The 17,319-nt window shown below is 44.7% G+C and overlaps 1 protein-coding gene across 9 annotated transcripts in view; it reads right to left on the reverse strand.

Moving 5' to 3' along the window:
• Positions 1-8,769: 8,769 nt before the first annotated feature.
• The window catches only part of LOC105901021 (roundabout homolog 2-like), a 174,538-nt gene continuing 165,988 nt past the window's right edge, over positions 8,770-17,319 (reverse strand). For all 9 annotated transcript variants that reach the window (XM_031571834.2, XM_031571831.2, XM_031571829.2 and 6 more), the window contains 5 exons: positions 16,296-16,559; positions 14,764-14,978; positions 11,587-11,754; positions 9,243-9,497; positions 8,770-8,910 (listed from right to left, as the gene is read on the reverse strand). In XM_031571834.2, coding sequence (XP_031427694.1) covers positions 8,909-8,910; positions 9,243-9,497; positions 11,587-11,754; positions 14,764-14,978; positions 16,296-16,559 — 904 coding nt within the window. In that variant the 3' untranslated portion in view covers positions 8,770-8,908. The remainder of the gene's footprint in view (positions 8,911-9,242; positions 9,498-11,586; positions 11,755-14,763; positions 14,979-16,295; positions 16,560-17,319) is intronic.

Raw genomic sequence — 17,319 nt, forward strand, 5'->3', positions numbered from 1 at the left:
GACCATTGTTATATACAGAAGAATGTTTCTCAATCCCACTCTGTGGTATAGTACTTCAAATTGGTCTTCCTTTTTTGCTTTCTCAACCATTTATTTGACTTTGAAATATTTGGTCGATAGTATAATTGTTGTAAATTGCTTGGTCAGTACACTATTAAGAAGTGCAGCCATTTGGATTTCCCTTTTTTGTAATGCACTGTTATGATTTAATTTTTTATTGATGTTGTTATTGTTGATGTATGTTCTTTTGTCTTACATTGGTTTTAAAAGCACAATCACTTAACTTTATTTTAAGCCATTAATTGTTAACTATGGAATGTTCCACAGTAATGGAGGAACGGACACAAGGAGTCTTGTCAATAATTGTGTTTGTATGATGAAAGAGTATTGTCTTATATTAATGTCTGGATATTACCAGAATGGAATCGAGACTCCACTGTTTGGTTGGAGTTTAATGAGATTACATGGATATTAGATTACCTGTTACCTAAGAATGGATCCAACTTTAAAGTGGAAAGAGAAGAAGAAGAAGAAGAAGAAGAAGAATAAGAAACAAAGAAGTTTGCCATCTCATTCCATGCAGTTTCACAGTGCAGTATCCAACATGAATCAGCTGAACGGATCGTGTAGAAATGCACTTAAAGATTGTGATTACGAAGAAAAGGGCAATGGGCAATATGTCTAGAGAAAGAGAGAGAGAAGTCATTCTCCTGTTGTGGCATGGAGTCTCTTTTCCATTTGGCTATTGGGCACAGGAGTTGGGCATGGGGGGGGGGTCGTGCCCCCCCCCCCCCCCCCCCCTAAACACACACACACACACACATGGAAGAGGTGCACTGGTTTATCACTTCATTCAGCAAAGTCCCCCTAAACTAGTAGCAACTTATGGGGATACTTCTCTGCCTTTCCTTTTGGACTTTGGATCTCTGCACAGGTGTCATGTGAGCCAATCAGATTGGTCTATCTGATGGTCCCACGAGAAGCGTACCCGACAGAGGGCAGAAGAGAGGAAATGACACAAGATGGAAAAGTGTGATTCTTTCACGTTGATGTGACTTTTTTCGCCCCCCCCCCGGCGTCACCTGCTGTCGTAACTGTAGCACAGGCAGTGCTGTAGCTGGTTGACCGGCTCAAGGTCAAGGCTTTTGCAGTAAAAAAAAAAAAGAAAAAAGAAATACTACAGCTTTTTTGGTGAGTGAATGAAAGGAGATGTGTGAAATGTTGTTCCTTTGCGGAAATTTGTGCTGTCCATCTGAGTTTACCATATTTGAAAAGAAAGAAAGAAACAAAAAGACACCACCACTTTAATGTCAGCCATAACTTTTCATTACTGGGAATCTTGTATTTCAAAAAAATGAAACGAAACAAAAAAATGTCATTTTTCCATATTATTTATTATTAAAAGAACTTCAAATGCAGAATGTTGTGTGCTTATTACTATGTTTTCATGTTGTTTTGCCTGTTTTCCTCTCCCACTCCCTCTCCCTCTATAAGCTTCTCTTATCTTGGGAAACAGGGGTACTTTACCAGAGGTCTGAATAACTGCATGGCTAGTGTAGTGAGTGTAGTGTGTTGTAGAACTGTTGCGTCTCACAGTCTCAAACCTCATCCTGTCTTGCATGCCCTCACGTGGGTGAAACATCCACCTCATCCTGTCTTGCCTGTTGCCCTCACATGGGTGAAACATCCGCCTCACACTCTCTTCACTCTAGAGATGCATATATTCATGAATGAGGTTTTCCTGACAGAACAGTAAATGGGCGGTGGGTGTTCTTCGTGAAACAGATATAATCTAGAAAGGATAGAAGGTTGTCTTTGGATGTGTATAATGAGATTTACCTGCTTTAATTAAGCTCACTCACATAATGCCATTGTTTGGCAGAAGAGCATCTGTGTGCTGTCACATACTGGGAGGCTATCGCTGTGTGTGTGTGTGTGTGTGTTCCAACAGAAAAAAATGAGAAAACATATTTTACCAGTGTAACCAATGTAACTGACAGCATTCATAAGAGTATGTCAAGCTGAAACCTTGGACAGTAATGAGAAGTAATGAGACTGCATATCATAGCATACAACACACCTGTTAGGTCTCCAGCTTTTCCCAGCAGCTTATCAGACTAAGTTGTTAGTGCGGTGAAGGGCGTAGGGTTGAGGGACCTTGAGTATGGGGCTTGTCCATAAAAAAGGCTATGGTTTCAGCCGCAGTGACGTCAGGCTCCTGAAGGTCAAATCCATTAACTTCTGCCGTCAGGGTCACGTGTGGGGCAAATTCAGTGCCGATGGGATCATATTCATTAGCCTGACGAGGCCAGGCCAGACCTCTTTGCCCTCCCCACTCTGGTCTCTCCATTGGTGACGCCATGGTAACTCAATGTTACCGCACGGCGGCTGTCCAATTCCAGCAGGCTGCCTAACAGTCACTGACTCACTTAGTTTCCCACTGGGACCATTTAAAACAGGCATGTCTTGGCGAGCTGGCTTGCTTTAAGCTTGTCAAAGTTTTGTTTTCAGAGTCAGACACCCAACAGCTGCTTTGTGCAGACAAAAAAAAATATCATGTTGAAATGTTTTCGATTCATGAAAGACCAAAAAAAAATCCCTTTTTCAAATCTTGTGTGTGTGTGTGTGTGTGGAGGGGGGGGGGGGGTGCTATGTGTGCATGACCAGCATTTAAAACACTTAACAAGGCCTTGTCCTCAGACCATCTGTTTTGTTTATATGTGATTTTTTGTAAAAAGCCACTGCGTCCCCTTGTTTAGTTAATCATTGATTTGCGGTTCGTTTCTTTTCGTTTGTTTGTTCTCTGAGCTCTGAGGAAGAGGCTCTGATGATGATGAGTGTCGTGGGATGATGGATGGCCGTGGCCCGCGGGCCCAGTCTCCGCTCCACTCCACTTTACTCAACTCCACTCGTTTTTGACTCCGGCGTCCTGTCAGCGTCAGCAAATAAATATGACCCATCCGTCTTCATTATGAGCACGTGGAGACAGCAGTGCCTGCCCGCCAGCGCCCACACACACACACACACACACACACACACACACACACACACAGCTGCTTGACTTTAAACCCATCATCACACACTCAGATACAAGATTTAAGGATAGAAGAGCAACACTAGCAGGTAGTGTTTACCAGCAGGGATCAGCACATAGGTTGACTATATAATTAGAGAAAGTATAATTAAACAAACAGACAAACGATTATGCATGTACTATACATACATAAATGTAAATGTGTGATAGAAATATCATTCATGTACATATGAATTCATTTTCAGTCATGAAAGGAAGAAAAGATTGGTTGTGAAATTTCAACTCCTCTGGATGACGAATGAAAGAATAAAAAAAAAGGATCTTTTTGTTTTTTTATTTAACAGCATATTTTCCTGTTTTTTCCACCAGGCGCCGAGCTAGCAAGTGTAGTCAGTGAGGGCATCCAGCCCCTGTGATAAGACAACGCTCCGCGGGAGAGCCGCCTAATCCCCCGTCCCTGCCACCCCGCCCGCTGCCCACGCAATTAAATGCCAGCGCCGCGGATTAAACCTGTCCCCGCCAAGACCGCCTCGACGCCGAGTCAATTAAACAATGACATAAGAGATTTACTCCCCCTCCCCACACACACACACAGACTCTGTGTGTCATTGTCTTGTGCAATTAAACTGCACAGGAAGAGAGGAAAAGGCTGCTAATTGTCCAATCATTTCCTCCCATCAGCCATTTTGAGCACACACACACACACACACACACACACACAGAGACACACACACAGCACTGTCTCAGTGTTCCAGTGAATTAACCCTCAACAAAGGCCCACGTGTTTGGGTTTGTTTTCTCTACTGTCAGGATGAGCACAAAGAAAGGCTTGATTTTGTTGTTATCTGTTGGGAGAGACCCAACATTCCCCATGTCGCCATGACACTGTGGTGTGTTTCCCTCCCTGCCGAGGCTGCATATAGAGTACAGGGAAGTAGCTATGAAGCCAGACTTTTGACTACTTGAGCATTTTTTCTAACACAAGAGTACCTATATAGAACCAGTAGTATGTCAAGTATAATCTGATGTAGTTTTCCTGCATTGCGAATGTTGGACTCCCTCTGTTTCTTTTTTTGGAGTGTGTGAGCATCCCTTTGTGATTTCTGTGAGCAGAGCCTGCAGGAGAGATGGCAGGAAGTCACACCGTGGCTGTATATCCACAGGGACTCACACCTACGCATCAGCCTACCACTACAGGGGGAAAAGAAAAGGGGGAGAAAGAGAGGGAGAGACAGAGAGAAAGAAGGAGGAAAAAGAAAAACGAAAGGTGATGCCAGGGTAAAATGCATAGTGTCATTCTTCTACTTAGTAGTATACACAAGCTATTACTGTAATATTGTAAAACAATCTGAGATCCAATCTCTTTGGATTTCCTAAAGTCTTGTTGATAGGATTGTAAGAAAAGGAGAAAACGGAACATATTAGACCCGCTGATAGATCTGTTCATCTATCAGTTAACTGAAATAATGTTTCCAGACACAAGTTACTGTATTGTCTTACCATTGCATGGCTTGTGTTCACTATGCTAAATTAGCTAACTTTGTGCTTATGCTTGTGTTTTCACATGCCTGTGGGTTGTGTCTCCTTGGGCTCTGGGGTAATAAACAGCATGGGCCTTCCTGTCACATTGTGCAGGATCACTGGCAAGGCAGAGCAGCTGTTTTGAAATCAAGGCTGTTAGCTCCACCATCTGTCTAAGCTAATGCTAAGCTAAAGTGCTAGGGCTGTTTCAGTGGTGCCTGTGGAAGAGATGCTGATATGCACTATGTGTGTGTGTGTGTGTATAAAAGGAAGAGAGGGAGAGATAATACCATATCATTAACATAACATGAAACATTACCACAAAATAAGTCTTACATTTGTAAAGAAGGTTAAGAAAATGGCTGCTGCAACTGCAGGAGACCTATAACAAGTCATACATCGTAATTGACTGCATGTAGGAGAGTTCCCACATGAACCTACTATTACTGCTCTGACCAATTGGATGCTCACAGGCCCTTAGTGAGTGCCAATCAGAGCTGTGGTATATGGTGTGGACCTGATAATCAGAACTAGACCACAAGCTACCCATCTACACAGAAAAGATTGAAGCACTTTAATAAACCCTTCCTGGTGAAAGGCGTCTTGAAGCAGCCACCTTCCCACAGCGGGGCTGACTGTGGGTGTGTTTGTCTGACAGCGGCGGTGGAAACAATTTTCTGCTCACCGGATGCCATCTCCCATTCAAGGCAAACTGTTTTCATTCCAGATATTTCCCTTGAATAGAGAATCCTTTTCACACTGAAATTCAATTTCCATCAGTTGGTGAGTGTGTGTGGGTGTGTATGTGTGTGACCATGTGTGTTGATTATGTTCAGCATCTATTGAAAACTCAAAAACCTGACCTTGACAAAACAGCCCCAATCCTGTAACTGAAAGGCTCACAATAGACACGGAGCACACATAAATACACAAACAAGTGCACACAGACACACATTCATTCATCCGGCAAACTCAAATCCATACCGCTCATGCAGATATACAGTATGTGCCCATGGTCAAACATACACAAATGTACCTGTGCAAACCTAAGGCAAGTACTGTAACTACACGTGTTCACACACATACACACACACACACGCATGCACAAACACGCACACACAATTTGATCGGTAAACACAAATCCATACTACTCATACAGACATGGGCAGACATTTAGATAAATAATCATGGTTAGACACACACAAATATACCCCGTTCATAATCAAACAAATGTTGCACCTACAGATACATTCATGAACATGAACACACACACTCACAAACACAAATATAATGTCAGACAAAAATGAAGGTCAATTAAAATATGCTTGTGTTTCACCCTATCCACTAGAGGGAGCTAGTTCTATTACGAAAAACAGTTGTGGTGCAGCTTTTTTTTTCTGGGACCAATAATAATCTCTGACTGGCTATGAAGCCCATGCAAATTGAACCATGTCTCCCCGTCTAACAAGTAAGAAATTGGTAATTGCTATCTGTGGGGTGTATTAAATAAAAATAAAGAAGGCAAATCTGGAGAGTGCAGACGCTCAACTGTGTAAACACGACAACATGAGCTGATCCAGCTCTGCACGTGTTTCATACTCTCTAATACGTCTCATCATCAATTCAGACGGAGCGTGCAGAGCTGGCAAGCCGTTAAGGTGAAGAGCTGTTGTGATGGGGTAGAGAAGTAAACACGATTTTAATTTCAGATCACCACTTAACTGCTTCTCCGCATTAATCACATTCATTTCAGCCCGTTAGGATGCATTTGCAGGCTCTGATGAATCCAAAATAAATAAGCGATGGTGTTTTATTTGTTTATTTATTAATTAGTTTGTTCGAGGAGGTTTGTTATGCATTTCAGTGACCGGGGGCAATGAGTCAGCCCAGTGTTAGTGGATGGAGAAATACAGGAATGGTTAGACTTTTATTGGTGCGTTTCTCGATACCCAAAGCACTTTACTCTAAGATGAGGGACTCATCTTCATGGGGACAGCGTGTAGTACAGACTTGCATGATGCCATGAGATCCCTTTTGCATAAGTACACTCAGCCCCCATTGGCTGTGTGGAGGTGGAGGTGGAGGTGGAGGCAGACAGAAAGTCAACACTTTTAGGAGGACTTGGTTATGAGGGAGCCAAATTGGGGCAAATTGCTGACAGACCATCTGCTCATCAGATGATTTAGTTTTCACAGCGGCACTTCTACATACAGTCTGCTATGTTGAAGGAAATGCATTTGGATGTACTCTGATCTCCAGCAACCAATGGCTGTTTCCATCATGTGCATATGTTTCACGTCTGTTCAGCTTTTGCTATGAGTGCGTACAGGGTGTGTGTGTGTGTGTGTGTGTGTGTGTGTGTGTGTGTGTGTGTGTGAGAGGAGGTGGGGTGGGGTTGGGAGGGGGGGGTGACATGCAGTGGGATGACATTCTGAATTTGTGTTCATTAAAACTCTTAGCCCAAAATAACTTAACCAGACCAGGCCATCTATGTTCACATACATATTTTATTTGGAATTTTTTGTTGATTTTTTTTCCTTTTTGTTGTATGTTTTTCTTTTCTTCAGAAACGGTCACGTTGCAAGTGCCTGTGTTTTCCTGAGGGCAGAACAGATTCGGCAGGTTAAGACCCTGGGGCTCGCAGCTGCCTCTGGCGCGGACCCGGCGCGGCCCCGGCCCACATCCGGCCCTTGATCCGACGCAGGTCCGCCCAGAGCCAGCCGCCAGTCGAGGGCGACTCTGTACACGTGGAGAGAGTTACAAACCGCACAGAGAAAGAGAAATAAAAAGAACAGTACAAAGACGTGAAAAAAGTGAAACTCACTGGCTCACGCACCACTGTGACTCACGGTCACAGCGCATAAAACGGGGGGGGGGGAGGGCAGCTTTAACAGCCGTTTCATTTACGAAAAAAAAAAAAAAAAACATCAGAAAGCTCTCTCTATCGGACACTGGTTTAGGTGACAAAGGACCAGAGAGAATAGTAAGCTGTGGCTGCACACTACAAGTGACTGTATGGTTCCTTTCAGTCTAATTGAAAAACGGAATTGAGTTTGCTAATCATGCAAACTAAACATCAAATAGAAAAGTGGTCATACAGGAGTCCTCTCAGTGGCCACAGATCTGTGCTGTCTTTTCCTCCCCACACATATGGCAAATACCCTCCTGTGTTACTGATGTGTGTCCGCGGTGAGGAGAGGGGACCGTGAGCTGCCATCTGCATACTGTATGGAGGGCTTCCTCTCTGTGATGGAAGGGAGGACAGCTTGAGATGTCTGCATACCTAAAGCACTCTTTATCCTGCAAAACGTCTCTTTTAATTCTTTTTCTCCTTTGAGCCTCCCAAAAATGCTCTACGTTCTTTGTTTCTTTCATTCCTTGGAGGACAACGGTTGACCTTCATGGATTGACCACTTCACAATAAGTTTTATAGACACACACTTTCTCTCTCTCTCTCTCTCTCTTTCACCGTATCTCTCGCTCTCTCTCTCTGTATTCTTCTGTCACATCCTGCCTACAAAAACTGCCACTGCACAATGGAGTGCAGGATGATAAAAGCTCTGTTCTGAAATCTCTTAATACTCTTTTCCTTCCCCTGTTTCCCCACTCCTCTCCTCAGTACAGACACTTCTTTTCAACATAATCATTCCTTTTTTTCTACAAGTCAGCCAAGGCTGAAGACGTTGTGCTTGTCACCAAAAAAAAATTCTGTGCAAAGTAAACAATTATTCATAATAACTTAGCAAATATTTAGCGCATTTATGAAAAAACAAAAACAAAATTAACCATTGTGACACCACGTTCCATCAATACACAATGTAAAATGACCATTGAAAGAGACACAAACCTAGAAATTTGATTTTGGCTTGCATAGCAAAGCAACATCAAACAGAATAATAATAATAAAAACATATTTACAAGAAATACAAATCCCTTTTTTTCTTCCATGGCAAGGGACAATAAGCTTACAGCTGTGATTTCTCTTTTTTCCGCGTCATTCACAACAAGTTTATATTGTATAAGTGATTTACATTTTCGTGACACAAAACCCAAAAAGGAAGGGGGGGGGGGGGGGGGGGGGGCGCGTCAGACAATTATCCAATAGGGAAGGAGGAGAGGGAAAAGTGGGAGGAGAAGAGGGCATAGTGAGACGTGTATCCATGTGTCTGTACACCACCATCAGTTTCTTTCCATCTCTTTTTTTTCTTTCTCTCTCTTTTTTTCTTTCCTTCTTTCTTCTTCTGGGAGACACAAAGAGGAGAGAGATTCATTGCACGGGTTCGACAGGACTTCCCTACTCGGGGACCGGGGGTGGGGGCAGTGAAAGGTCCACCTCTTCATTCAGACGGGCCATTCTGCAGAAGGAAGACAGACGGACAAACAGGTGAGACACACTGACAGGTGGACAGTAAAACCATACAGGCAGTCGAACAATAACACGTACAGACACACAGTCGAGCCAATACAAATACAGGCTAGGCAGTAGGACAGACAAACAATGCAGTCAGACAACAAGACAAACAGAGATACGGTTACACCAAGACGGACAATAGACACACCAACAAAACAGTCAAAGTATAGCAAGTAGAAAAGACACAAAAAGACAACTAGTTGAGGAGACACATCTCTTTCAAACCCATAACGATCCCCAAACACAAGGCTGTTGCCATGGGAACGGCACACTCACATAATTCTCTGTGGTTCAACTCCATGCAGCCGGGGCCCAGGCGCCCGCGCTCTGATTGGTCAGGGAAGGGCCTCTGGTGGGTTCCGCGTCCCAGGGTGCCCCTGGAGGAGGAGACGGAGCCGCCCCAGGGTCCCATGTGCTGTCGCTCCAGGGTGGACACCAGGCACTCGTCCGGCGTGTCCGATCCAATGGTGCCCCAGGAGCCGTGCAGGCGTGCCCCAACGCTGTTCAGAGGCTCAGAGGCAGCCGAGCGCCCTACGGAAGAGAGAGAAGGGGGCAGAAGTGAAAGGGGAGGGGAGGTTTACCAAGGGTTTGTTCAGACTGCATTAAAATCATATTGAGCTTCACTGGTGGTCGAGCTGGAGTGGGAGACCTTTGTGGGGCAGGTGAAATGACATATTGATTTGGGGGTTTGCCACAGATTTTGAGCCAGTCATATCAACAGGACTTCTCTGTGGACAGGTGCTGTGATGACAAGCCACCTAAAATTTGTTTGGTTCAAGTCCAAGAAACATCAGTGCATGTTATGAAAATATATATATAAACTGTGAAATTGTCAATGTGAAATGAATAAATATGTTGAGTTGTATTGATAAAAGCCCAGCATAGTTCAAACCACCAAAGTGTAATTAATGCTTTGGTCTTCACATTATTTTTATCATATAGTCATATGGGCCTAATATACATGCATGAAAGCTACATAAGATATTAGGAGAACACTGTATAGAGAATATAGTGCAAAGATAAGTGAAGAGGTTAGTAGGGATGGGAAGCTTAATTTCTTTAGGGGAACAAAAGTTCTGTTACCGCTGTTACTGGTGGACAAAAACACACGCTGTATATGCGCTTATGAAAACCAAAAACATCAAGGTCATCTTCTAAGCATTTTTTTTTTCACAAAATAACAAAAACAGTCCCAGACACAGGAAAGTATTGATCGCACAACGACAGTTCTTTAAGTGGAGTAAATGGATTTTAAATAGACTGAATTTAAGCATTTCATGAAACAGCAAAGACGTCTATGAAACACACAGGTAATATTTCATATCCAGAGTAAAGTGAATAATCACTAATGGCGAATTAATCTATATGATGATGGCTATTTCTGCACACAACACTTTCACTATTACAACGACATAAAGTCGTTATGTGGTTGGTGCTACTAATTCAAACAACATTACTGATATATCAGATTCAGCAGCCTGCAACAAAACATATCTAATATACAGTGAAAACGAAACAAACATTATGGAATGTTCCCGTTTCTAGACAGAGAAATGGCTCTCCTCATACAAGGCCTATCTTGATTGCCACTGTATTGAGAGACGTCAGGTTATTTTAGAACAGTAAATGGGATAATGATGTGTTGATTAGTGGTCCATGCTGTAAAATATGTAAACTATTACCTTTCGATCTTTTTGTTGCACACTGAGGCCCGTGAATGATGGGTTACTGGGTTATTTTATGTCTGTAAGCGTTGTGGCATAGCCTACATAGCCATTTGGTGACATACTTTGTTGAGTTAAATAATTAGTCAATTTAGTAACTGAGTTAATGCTTCTTAACTGTGTAGAGATTAGATTAGATGTGCTTGCCAGATGTTGAAAACCACGATGCAGGTTACATTTCAAAGAAGGACAGCTGTCTCAAAAGAATTGCCATGCAACGCCTAGCGTTTTGACAAGACACACACAAATGAGGCAGTCTGCCTTCGAAGGCGCTATAGGTCTGTGCGTTTGTTATGAAATTACCCAATGAACGTGCCCTATTAATCAAAACAGCTTCACGCGATGCCCCTCTTTGTTGTAAACCCACTGTGCACACCTATCAAATTAGGGCCCCTATAGTGTGATTGTGTAGAACCGTATGCCCTTGGGGAGGATGTAAGCCCACCACAGTTGGTGAATATGAGACCTCAACGGGGATAGAAATGCAATTAAAATGATGCTGAACTCAGCTATAGAAGAGCATTCCAAAAGAGAAATGCACACACCACTGTGTTAAATCCTCTGGGAATAGAATTACCACAAACAAATGCACATGCTCAGCGTGGTCTAAAACCCTTTCAGACAATTGCGTCTAAAAACATTAACACCTCTCACTACAACATCAACACAAATCATTGAGAGATAATTCTTCATCAGCAATTCAGCTGATACTGGAGACCCAGATCCAGATCTTCTACAGTACAATGTCTCTATTCCTACATAGTTGTTTATATATAGATTACTTATCTACTTATTACCTATTGACCAGTTACTTATAATGACTTAATATTACCAATTATTTATGTCTGGTTCAGTTTATACTATGCAGGAAGCAGCACTGTGCCTCTTTCTCTCACCGTCACTGAGGTGGGGGTCTCTGCGGGGCTCAGTCACACCCGTCGTCTCTGCCCGCTGTTTCCGCGTGGGGTGTGGTGCCCTCCGGTGGCCTAGGCTCTGTGTGCCCAAGAGGCTGCTGTCTGAGGAGAGGGGGCTGTCAGGCTGGGTCCGTGAGGAGTAGGCCTTCCCTGGAGAGGTGAGGAGACACACACACACACACACACACACACACACACAGAGGCATAAACACACACACACAAAAAACAAATATCTCTTTATGAGGAACTCGGTCACACTGACATGGATGGCTGGACATGTGTGTTTGAAAACTGGGCATTTCATGTGGTAGAGACAACCTCAATAGATCAAGGAGTTTCAATCACCACATATCTACTTGGTTTGTAGAAAGTAGTCTATCTACTTCCTGGGCCACAGTACCTATAGCAATGTAATAGCAATGTAATAAACAGACCCATAACATGAGAGAGGACCATTCGATAACTACATTGAGGATAGTCTGCCAAAGTTGGACTGAGAGAGGGCCGGGCCGCGTGCCAGACACCTCTGATGATCTTGCACCTCTCCTTCGGGGGCCGTGCTGAATAAGTGATTTCTTCGGCCCGACGAGTCGGTGTAAAACCAGCCAACGAGCACAGTGGGTCATGTTCTGCCAACACACACTCTCCTCACGCTCACACACCCTCTGGGACAGTGTGTGGGTGTGGTGGCAGAGAACAATAGAAGGGGAGAGAGTCAAAAGCAAAGACGCAAAAACAGGCAAAGGTGAAGTGGAGGAGGAAGTGGAGGAGGAGGAGCAGGAGCAGGAGCAGGAGGAGGAGGAGGAGCAGGAGGAGGATGTGCGGAGGTGGGAGGACAGAAAGAAAGAGAAAGAAAGAAAGAAAGAAAGAAGGAAAGAAAGAAAGTGGGAATCTGAGAGACCTTTCAGAGAAAATAATCAGATCTAGTCCACTGCTCTTGCATGGTGCCGGCGGCACCGGGTTGCTGATAACGGCGCGGTAACTACTTCATCACGGCGCCGGCCGATAGATCAGAGACGCCGCGTGTCAAATACGCCCGGACCACTGTTCCATCATCAGCCGGAAAAACTGCAGTGAGGCCCACGGTGGTCCGCCACTCACCTACAGACCCCCCCCCCACACTCCAAACACACTTACCAATAGACTTCTGCTTGCTCAGTCAAGTGAAACACCCCATCTCCTCCTACTCCATCTCCTCCTCTCCTCCTCCTCCTCCATCCTCCCTTCACCCTGCAAGCCTACACTTATTCTATCACCAAGGCTCTCGCATTGTATTGATTGGACGAGTAAAAGGAGATCAATTCTCGTTACATGTCTCCATGGTTATTCACCAAAGTTAATGGGAAATGTTTCCATGGCTAACTGCACAATATCATCCGAAGAGTCTGGGAAAGTAAGATTTTCAAAAATATAATAAGATCTATGATTGAATATGAGGTGCTGGCCATGAACGGACAGTCATTTTAACACTGTAGTCTGTGTTTCCAATGTCACTATGGGCTAGAATTGTTCTTAAACGAAGTCCAGCCATGTTAAAAAACTGAACTGTGATATTATATACGTAGTCTTCTCATAACCCCCAACAATTCATCAGAAGGACATGAAAGGGGGGGGGGGGGGGCTAAATGAGATGTCAAACAGGAATGATTGCTTCCATCAAAAATTCATTTCGCTCCTGAATGCTGCATACACATTTTTTTCTTTTCTTTTTTGTTCACGCAATGCAAATTTCTTAGTTGTATAACCTTCCTCTCTCATTATCGGTCATTCCATTTCTTGTTAAAATTCATGAAATTTCAGAGTCACTATTAAAAAAAAAGGAACTTGAATGGGTCATTTGAGAATGTAGGGAGGAAATTGAAAAATCAGCATCATGTCAGCTAAAACAGAACAAGATTCTCTCGCCGACATAAAGAAATCTCTCCAGTGACATTCAGATACAGTTAACACTTAAGAGCCAAATACCACCGTATCCAATATTCACCCCAATATGGCGAGGACAACCAGGAGACAATATTTAAACACGTCTGCTGCTGAAGAAATATTAAATCATGAATACAGAACACACAGGAAGCTGCTTGCATTAATGACAACAAATGACTCCAACCACCATTCATAATATGCAGGTCTCACCTCATTCTGGTTGTTGACATTGGCATGTCATGTCTAGTTCTTTTGACTGATTGTTTCAATACCTGTTTATATGCGTGCCACCGACCCCCACCCCCAACCTATTATCTGTGTCCTGTACTCTATCCTTTTAACCTGTGATTGTTTGTGTCTGTGTGTGTCTCTGTGTGTGTGTGTGCGTGTATGTGTGTGTGTGTGTGTATGTGTCCTATCTTATCCTCTGTGGAGCATTCCGGTATTGTCCCATAGAATGAAAGGTAATTAAGACAGAAATGATGCTGGCCTCTCTATCTCATAAGAGAGCGGATTGGTGCCCGGGTGGGTCTGTAGATGCTCTCTAATAACCCTGAGTCCTATGACAGTGTGCACTGAGGACATTCAGTCCCAGCTCTTGTGTTTCCTGTTTATATATTCAATCGTTTCACCCTTTCCACCTTTAGCTCATCTGCAGTCAGACATTTACATTCAGATGAATCATTCAGCAGATGTTTTCACTGCAACCACACAACACGCTGAATACATATGTACATTTGGGTCTGCTTATGAGCTCTGCTATCCTGTGACATTGCTAGCTTCATGAAATGTTATTTTAGAAGAAACTGGTGGCACGGAGTTGGCAGTGTACAGTTAAACAAGTCACGGTAGAAACAGAGATACAAACCGAAGAGGAAAGAGGAAGGGGAATGGTAATATAAGCACCATGAGGGTTCTGTCTGAGACATGTCAGACTGCGTGTGCTCCGGTGCTGAAATAGGCCGCTTGTGGAGACATCTCTGTGCTTTCTGGTAATGAAAGGAAAGTGTGTTGTGCGCCTGTCTGTGTGTTGTTCTAATGAGCTGAAAACTGCTTTTGGAGGGGGGGATGTCTGCGTGTGTTCTTGTGCTGACATAAGGGTGTGTTGCTGGTGTGTGTGCTCCTTTGCTGAGGAGAGAGTCTGTGTGGAAGCACGTGTGTGTGTGTGTTTTGTGGTGTATGTTCCTGCGGTGACAGCGCTGGGTGTTTGTGGACATGCCTGACTCTGCTTATTACCTTTGCCTGGACCCTCCATGTTGTCCATGCTGCGCCCGGGCGTGTAGTCCAGCTTGCACAGCGGCCGCGACAAGTCGTACTCCTCGCTGTCTCCGTCCTCCTCCTCCTCCCCGTCTGTCAGGATGTCTGGTCCCAGATCAGAGGCCAGCGTGCTGGACACGTAGCCCACGGGAGGAGCGGGGGCCTTGGGTGGGAGAGGGCTGCCCTTTATATGCCTGTGTGAAAAGACAAAAAAACACACAAAAATAGAACAAAAACCATTGAAGAATGTATAATGACTCCAAGTGAGGGAATTACAATGGTGGAAAAAAATAACAAGGAACCAGAGGTAGGGTGATGGACAGAGAAAAATAAAGAGAGAGAGAGAGAGAGAGAAAGGGAGAGAGAAGGTTAAGGAAGAAGAAGAACCCCCTTGAGAAACAGAGAGACCATCTAGTCCCAGACAAGTTCAATAGGGAGAGAGCTAGACTGAATGGAGATCGAATTTAGATTTGTGTTTTTTTCTTCGGCGAGGCCGGCAGCGGTAGTGGGTGCGGGCCGGCCAGCCAGGCCAGGCTGAGCAGCGTTAATTCTACGGCAGGGGCGCCACGGTGGCGGCACAATGGGGGCATAATTGGGTTTGTGCCGGCAGAAGAATGGAGCGGCGGTGCCGGCCTGTCAGCCGCGTGTGTGTTATCTGGAGCCCAGCTGCCCGCCTTGACAACCCTCACCGCGGAGACGCCCCCCAGCGTAATTACCAGCTCTTTCTCTTTCTCTCTCCATTGTCAGACACGCACGCCGACACCAAACCCAGTCATTACTCCGCCCCCCACCCCCCCTCAACAATACGACCACCAACCAAAAGCACAAGTACATGTCACTGCCCCCCCCCCCCCCCCCCCCCCCCCCCCCCCCCAAAGCCATGCTTGACAAGTTTTTGCCGGTGCTGGTTACAACCGTAATCAATGAGCACCGTTTATCACCTGCAGGCAACACGGCACCCCTGCCTTAGTGTGACATTTTGTGGGAATGCCAGGCTCATGTAATGTTTGGGGAAACGCTTTGATATGCAAAGGAGAGGCATTTGCATAGGGGTTAAGTTGGTGTGGTTGAGCTGTCTGGCTTTGAGTCGTGCACAATGAGCAGGTGTGTGAATTCACTGCTTGCAGTCCCTGTAGATAAATGTAATCCAATAGGCCTATTATTCCCTGTACTGCATTCATTGACCGTGTCACATCAAAAGATGACACATCGTGTTCATGGTCATCATCAAAACTGGGCCCACGTGCAGGAAACTGTCTTTCATCACAGCGTACTTGGTGAAACAACAACATCAATGAAAATTCATATTATCAACTGTTTCTAATACATTTGATTCTCATCAGACCAACCAACTAATACAGCTGGAAATGACGGAAAGGAGAACGTAATATAAACACATACATTTTAACATCATATAACCAGAACAAAGCCAGATGTGTAAGTTGGTTTGCATTTGTTTACATTGTCTTGTTAATGTAGCGAAAGTCAAATCTCGTCTGCGGGTTCCTCACCATGACTGTTTGGCCACCTCATACTGGTAGGCGCGCGTCAGCTCGTCCAGGTGCGCCTGGAGCATCGACTGCATCTCTTCGTTGTGGGAGGAGCCTAACGCGGCGGCGGACGACGGCTGGCCGTAGGGAACCGCTGCGGGAGACGATGCCACGCCCCTCACGGGCGGGGTCGGCACGCGCTCCTCCTCCTCCAGCTCATCCGCCAGGCCCTGGTGCAGGTAGGTCTGCACGGGAAGGGGCGGGGCCCAGCTGTCACTCTCGTATCTGTGGGAGGGGCGTGTCAAACGAGTCAGGATGGAGCGCTATGATTCTCTGTACCTACGCTCACTCACTTACATGCATCTTTCACTTTAATGGCCTCCAGGAGGAGAAGACCTCCATGAAAAATGAAGATGTGGTTATGCCAGATGAGCATTTATGGGACATTGTGCATATTACAGGCAATCACAGAATCTACTTTCCCCCCCACCACCACTCCACTCCACCCCATTACCATAAAGACCAATGGGGACATTAAAAGGAGGGGGGACATTAAGGAAAGGGATTTCCAGCAGTGCCACTGGGCGGGAGGATGCCGACAAGCGTGGGAGAGATAAAATCACTTAACATTTAATGGGCAAAGACAAAGTGAATGTCATCATAGATTCTTCTGTATGTGTGTGTGTGCGTGTGTGTGTGTGTGTGTGTGAGTGTGAGTGTGTCCATTTGCAACTTGTTTTCGTACCTAATACACCTCAAATCTAAAGCAGGCTCAGTAATTATTTCAATCAGGGAAAGAAGCAGTAATTGCCACCACAGGAGTGCAGTGAGTCAGACCTTCACCCTGAGCGAGAGAGAGAGAGATGGTGTGTTCGAATGAGGTCAGACACTCAAACAACTTCTCTGTCTTCAGCTCCAGCACTCCACAACTATGCCCTTCAACTAATGTCTTTTACCTTTAATGAGGAAAAAAAAAATCTATAAAAAATCAACGCCGGCTTTATGAAAAGATCAAACAACGTATGTACATTAAAAGAGGCACCCC

The sequence above is a fragment of the Clupea harengus genome, chromosome 8 (assembly GCF_900700415.2).
Source record: "Clupea harengus chromosome 8, Ch_v2.0.2, whole genome shotgun sequence".
Taxonomy (NCBI): domain Eukaryota; kingdom Metazoa; phylum Chordata; class Actinopteri; order Clupeiformes; family Clupeidae; genus Clupea; species Clupea harengus.